Consider the following 5825-nt stretch of genomic DNA (forward strand, 5'->3'; position numbering starts at 1 on the left):
CCTTCACATTTGACAGGTCACATACGTATTCCCTGTCAACAATATAAAGATACTATTCTTGTTCTCTCAGGTCTATTCCAAACTCTTCTCAGCCTGTGTACTACAGCTAAGGAATGGGATAGCAACATAGTGGTGGTTCATAGCACTGTGGAAGCATGCTTCATCCCAACATATATAATCATCCCTTGAAGTTGCAACTCAGTTATGGATCATGTATTGGAGCTAAATGGGCTTCCTCAAGAGATTGAAAGTGATAGGATGCTAAGTTCATGGGATGTTTTTTGAAGGAACTCTTCTCAAACATGGGCACAATTTTTCCAGGGACTCTTCTCAATCATGGGCGTGACGGTTACTCTAATGCTTCTCCTCACCCAAGAACAGATGGACAAACTGCAAGGATTAATAATTGGTTGGAGGATTTCTGCCATGGCAAATGGAAAGCCTGGAATAAGTGGTTATATTTTGACTGAGTTTTGTCACAACACCACCAAGCATACCTCCACTGGTATCAGCCCGTATGAGCTCCTCTATGGCTGCAAACCAAAGCTACCTACCAGCATTGTCAATCAAGGTTAAATGTATGGAGGCTCTATTGCAGCTCGCTGAGCCTGGCAGAGGCTAGAGGATGAAGCATTATGCTGATGAGAGGAGAAGATGTGTGGACTTCCAGGAAGTAGACATGCTCTATTTGAAGTTACACAAAGGTGCACTCAAATGAATGTAACACTAGAACATGGACTTAAAAAAGGGGGGTTTTAAAATGGAAGAAATTTATGACCCAAATATTACCCTTTCAAGGCAGATTTTATGTAAGGTTGTCTAGCAGACTTTATAAGCTGTTAGGTCAGTGTACATTGTCTTTGATTTTGCTGTATACTTATTTTCTTACCTCAAGAACCAATTCGCCTGAGGGATGGCTTGTAACATTAGGTAGCATCTACCTAGGGCTTGAGCTCTTTGATTTTGATGTATACTTGTTTTCTTATCTTGAAGAACCAATTCTCCTTCAGGGATGGCTTGCAACATTACGAAACATCTAACGGCTCGATTGGTAGATGGCTCTGAAATGCTTGCTGATCATTCTGAGGTCTAGAGCTACAATTATAGGGTGCTTTCAGCTGGGTTTGTGCTTAATTTCCATGCAGCATATAGGCGCATTTATGCCCAGGTCTAGCACTATATAAAGACCTGGGACCCCATTGTTCTCACATCTTGGAATAAATATGAGCTCATGCTGCTATTCTGAGATCACCCAATCGAAACTGAATTCCTTTCTTCCCTCTCTTCTCCTCTCATCTTCTCCGTTCATGGCTGACTGCCTTTTGTTATAGCTTGAACTGCTTCCAAAGGTCCACTACTGCGTCCCCTTGCAGCAATCGACATGGGTGCCTGATACTGAAGGATCTCTATCATCCGTAGGGGCTCAAAACCATATAACCGAACCCTACCTAGCTAGCTTGTCACATCATCTTGGGAAGGATGCACGTGACATCTGTATAAAACTGAATCAAGCCCCAAATGTTATCAGGCAGATACCAGCTTTTGAACATTAGGTGTATATAGCTGGAGCTTCTTATACATGCTCAAAGAGACGTTCACTGAAAAAACAACAAAGGCAATCCTTCTGTAAGTGCCAACAACGAATGCCAGCAGACTATTGAATTAAAGAAATTCCCTATGCACCTTCTGAATGCCTCTGTGGTACCATGAAGTGACAATGTAATGATGTCAATCGATCATTGTGTTCACTACTGATGCTCCGTCTATACTATTCTGACCGTCAGTGTGAGTTTGATGACAAAACTTACACATGCAAGCAACGATACAGTGATACAGTGCATGGGTTCTTGCTAAAGAGTGATATAGTGCCGTAGGTTCTTGCTCTACGTGTGGATCATACCAGATCCCAGTTATATGATGGGCAAGGGATCAATATCATCCCCAGAAAACAGTTATCACACGATGTTATTATCCAGCATTAGTCTGCAAAAGATGGCGGTTGATTGTTGTGACAATCATATAAATGAGACCCCAAGATAATCTACAAATTATCCCAGCCTTTGGAGGAAAAGGCTAGCAGAAAGTTTTAACAAAAGAACAAATTGGAGTCGGAACATTTCAAAACTTCAAAGTTCACCAACCAATCTGCTCACGGGTACAGTTGAGCTGTTTGAAGAGATTCACGGAAATTTTTTACACTAATCGAGAAATTAAAGGCCCTGGGGAACCTTTACAGCTGGGCCCAGGGATACATGTGTTGGACTAAATGTACGTTACATCATCATGAACTTCTTCAGTAAAGGGAAAATCCTCAGCAAAGCATTCATGAACCTCTTCATTAAATCATCTGTTGACTTAAATGATTAATAGACCAAATTAGTTTTCTCCTCGGTCCTACAGCAGCTTTCCCCATCTTCTTCAGGTCATCCATGTTAAGCTGCAACAGCTCCACTTCGTTGAGCATCCTTTTTTCAAAGACTGCTACGAACTGATTGAGCCCTACAGAAAGCAGCCATTTGCTCAATCCTCCAGATTTCACCAACTGTTTCTTCAAGGTCAAAGCTTTGAAAGCTTGATTCATTGATAAAATTGGAGGAACAAAGCGGTGGTTACCGAGAGCTTTTTCCTCAGCATGCACAGAACCTGAACTTTGCAGCTGCCCATTCCCCTCAGTACAAACTTTTCCTAAATTGACCGCCACTATTTCCTCCTCTTTTTTGGAAAAGCTTTCGTTGCTGAAAAGCCCATCAGGTGAAATTTCTTCCTTTCTGAGCAAATCAACCTGTGCAGGCATGGTTATGTCTTCTTTAGCATGCTCCTGTGATGTGTCTCCATGCTCTGACGGTTCCTTCACGTTATCCTGCAAATTGGAAGCAGCTTTTGGTTGAATGCTGCTATCAGCTGTATCGAAGGAAATGTTCTCTTGTGTGCTTGCAATTAATAGTTCAGGACTACAAGTCTGCTGCAATGCTTCCTGTCCCTTATCCAAAGTGTGCTCCATTTCCTGATGGCTAGGACCGAGTTCACAACTTTCCTTGTGCAGAGCAACTTCCTGTGTCATGACCTGTTCTGCATTGATGGTATCCACAGATGCCAATAAGACATCCATATTAGTCATTGGCAGAGCAACTTCGTGATTACTTTCCCTCATAGGATAAGTCAAGGATCTCTTCCTCCTGGTTGTTCTATTTAAAGCATTTTTACCACTCTTCCACTTTCTTTTACTTCTTATTTGCCTTACATCAACAGCAGGCACACTTTGTGGTCTAATTCCAACATCAGATGCCTTAGGTTCAGCAGCATTGCCAGCACTACTCTGAACTTTTCCAATCTCAAATAGAGCGTTTTTGGACGGAAGGCATGCAGTCGATACCTGCTCTCTATGGCCCTCTTCAAGGCTTTTTACCAGTTTTGATAAATTTCCCTTGATCTTTTCCTCATCGGTTTCCCTGATCCTTTTTCTTTTCAGCTTTGTGGACAGACCCTTGCCAGCAGAATCCCGTGATGTAGCTTCGGGCAGCTTTGGCTTCCGCGGTGCTCTACATTCTTTTTGAGATTTCGGCAGCTGAGGAATAAGTATAATAACCTTCTGTTTCCTTACTTCGACCCATTGATCGTAATCATCTGAGAATTCTACTACTTGATTCTGTTGTGGAAGGCTTTCTTTCATGGCAGCTATGGCCGCCAAATGCTTCCGCTTTGTCTTTGCCATTATCGAGCTGAAATCTGTGAGACTATTCAACTTAAATTCTCCATTTGTTGGCTTGCACACCTGCCATATCCGAAGACAATAGTGGGATATTCCGCCTGCGAATCCAGAAAGGGGGAAATTTTCTTGTCGGTTATAGAAACGGAGAGACATTACTCCGACCTAAATCCTTCCAAATCCAACTGCAAAATTATTAATTCTTATTCATTTACGTTCTCACCTTGCTGCCAAGCCCAGATGCAGGAAACCAAAATGTTCCCTTTCTAATTCGACATACTGCTGAGCGATTTGGATCAGGCTAAACTCCAAACGCATCAGATCATACCAATTCAAACAATCTGCATGCTACAAGAAATCCAAACAACTAAGAACAAGCACAATTACCGTACCATCCTTAGTGACGAAGTAGTTGCCTCAATCGATCCCTTTGGCGATTCACCCAAAGCAATTGCTCTGTTTCTTCATACTCTGCATCGTGCGCTTCTGATCGGCCTCGATTTCCTGCCTGTTATCCGAGTTCCGAAGAACGCAAACATGCTACTGCAGGAGAAATTGTTGAAAAATCGCAGATTGCATTAAATTTTTGCAGGAGGCGATCAACAACAGGCCTGCTCTGCTCTGATTTCTCACAGCACTCTTTCCAATAAAAAATTTAAAAAATCTAAAGATTACAGATTGTAATGCAGATTGTGCAAAGGTTTTCTGCTATTGCGTACCACAATTCAACATGAAGATTTTGCAAACGCTTGCTGCTGTTACATACCGAAATCAAAAAACAAGTTCAATCTGCTTGTCTCAAACCAGTTACACTCTGAAAATCTATTTTATATAGTTCATGGGATTACTCTAAAGCCCTCTCTGACTATCTTCAAAATCCCTCTCTCACCCTTGGCACATGTTTGCTTTTTCCTCCGATTGGAGGGCCTTCCGGTGGATTTATGCTCACGTATAAAGTCGGATGGGAAGTCGGAAGGTGGAGAGTTCCCTGCCGGTGCCTATCCGACTACACAGGCAGGCAAGGGGATGGTTGCCCTGCCAGTGCCTATCCGACTACATAGGCAGGCAAGGGAATTCAACCAACGGCGGATAACCAATCAGAAGCCATACCTGACTCCCAGCCCGCACTGCGAGGAGGCTTCCACCTAACTGGCCAACTTCCGGTAGGCATGTGCCCGTATCTCCGATAGCATCAGATAGGCAACAGGTCTAATGGAATGCAATCTCCGGCATACATGTGCCCAACCTCTCTCTCTCTCTCTCATGCTTTCATACCAAATCATTGCTACTTCTAGAGTTACACTACTCCCACAAGCATTCATCTACGCTACCATCAATAGACTAAGTGGCAAAAATTATTGGATCTCAGTTCAAGTCCCAAAGGACCTCTACTTAGTCACCCTCTCTAGGGTCCTATTTCGCATTACCCAAGAAAAATAATCAAGTGCATATTTTTACATTTATTTCTATTGTCTTAATTTTAAGACATAAAAATACATTTATTAAGTGTATATTTTCATTTGTACATTTTTTAAAACTTTTTAATATTATCTTGGTGGTCAGCCTAAGAAAAGAGACCAAATTACAAAAAGTGGCTAACAACAATTGAGGGGCACAGTGTCCATAGCCTACACTGCTCATCAATAAGATCAGTTCATTGAGGAGACAAGAACTCATCAAGTGATACCATTGAAATCTTGTAGATTTCAATAATTGTGGCACTTTGATATCTTCTCTTCCAAGAACAATTCTGAAATCAAAGATCAAGCTATTCCTGACTCTCGTATAAGCATCACCCTCAAATACAACCAACAAGCTACAACATTGAGGTAAGTCCTTGCGGGTCACCAAGAAAGACCCCCCTCCATTTTGATTCCATTTGCAAATTGACACACCAAGAAGAGGTGCCAAAGGTCTTCTTCAACAAACAACTGAGAACACAATTGCTCACTAGAGGATAATGCATTTAACCCCTTAATAACACCCTTTGCTACACCCTTTTAATAGGCCTATCAATGGGACTATGCATAACACAAACAATAGGGGGGCAAGTGGGCACCCTCGCCTTATAGATATCTGTAGATCGAATGTTCCAACTATTTCTCCATTAAGATATAAA

The 5825-nt window shown here is 42.0% G+C and overlaps 1 protein-coding gene across 9 annotated transcripts; it reads right to left on the bottom strand.

The window, feature by feature from the left end:
* Positions 1 to 2036: 2036 nt before the first annotated feature.
* Positions 2037 to 4979, bottom strand: LOC147901636 (uncharacterized). Of its 9 annotated transcripts, none has more exons than XM_087374291.1 (4): positions 4426 to 4554; positions 4099 to 4249; positions 3930 to 4007; positions 2037 to 3772 (listed from the first exon to the last, which is right to left on the bottom strand). In XM_087374291.1, the coding sequence occupies exons 2-4, from the start codon at positions 4099 to 4101 to the stop codon at positions 2339 to 2341; spliced, it is 1515 nt and encodes a 504-aa protein (XP_087230417.1). In that variant the 5' UTR covers positions 4102 to 4249; positions 4426 to 4554; the 3' UTR covers positions 2037 to 2338. The 9 variants fall into 9 exon arrangements, with proteins under 9 accessions (XP_087230417.1, XP_087230420.1, XP_087230418.1 ...); XM_087374294.1 differs by having other exon boundaries at positions 2037 to 3807; XM_087374292.1 differs by lacking the exon at positions 3930 to 4007.
* Positions 4980 to 5825: the final 846 nt, after the last annotated feature.

This window comes from Dipteris shenzhenensis, chromosome 5 (genome assembly GCF_047967505.1).
Source record: "Dipteris shenzhenensis isolate YYH24624 ecotype China chromosome 5, Dip_SZ_1.0, whole genome shotgun sequence".
Taxonomy (NCBI): Eukaryota; Viridiplantae; Streptophyta; class Polypodiopsida; order Gleicheniales; family Dipteridaceae; genus Dipteris; species Dipteris shenzhenensis.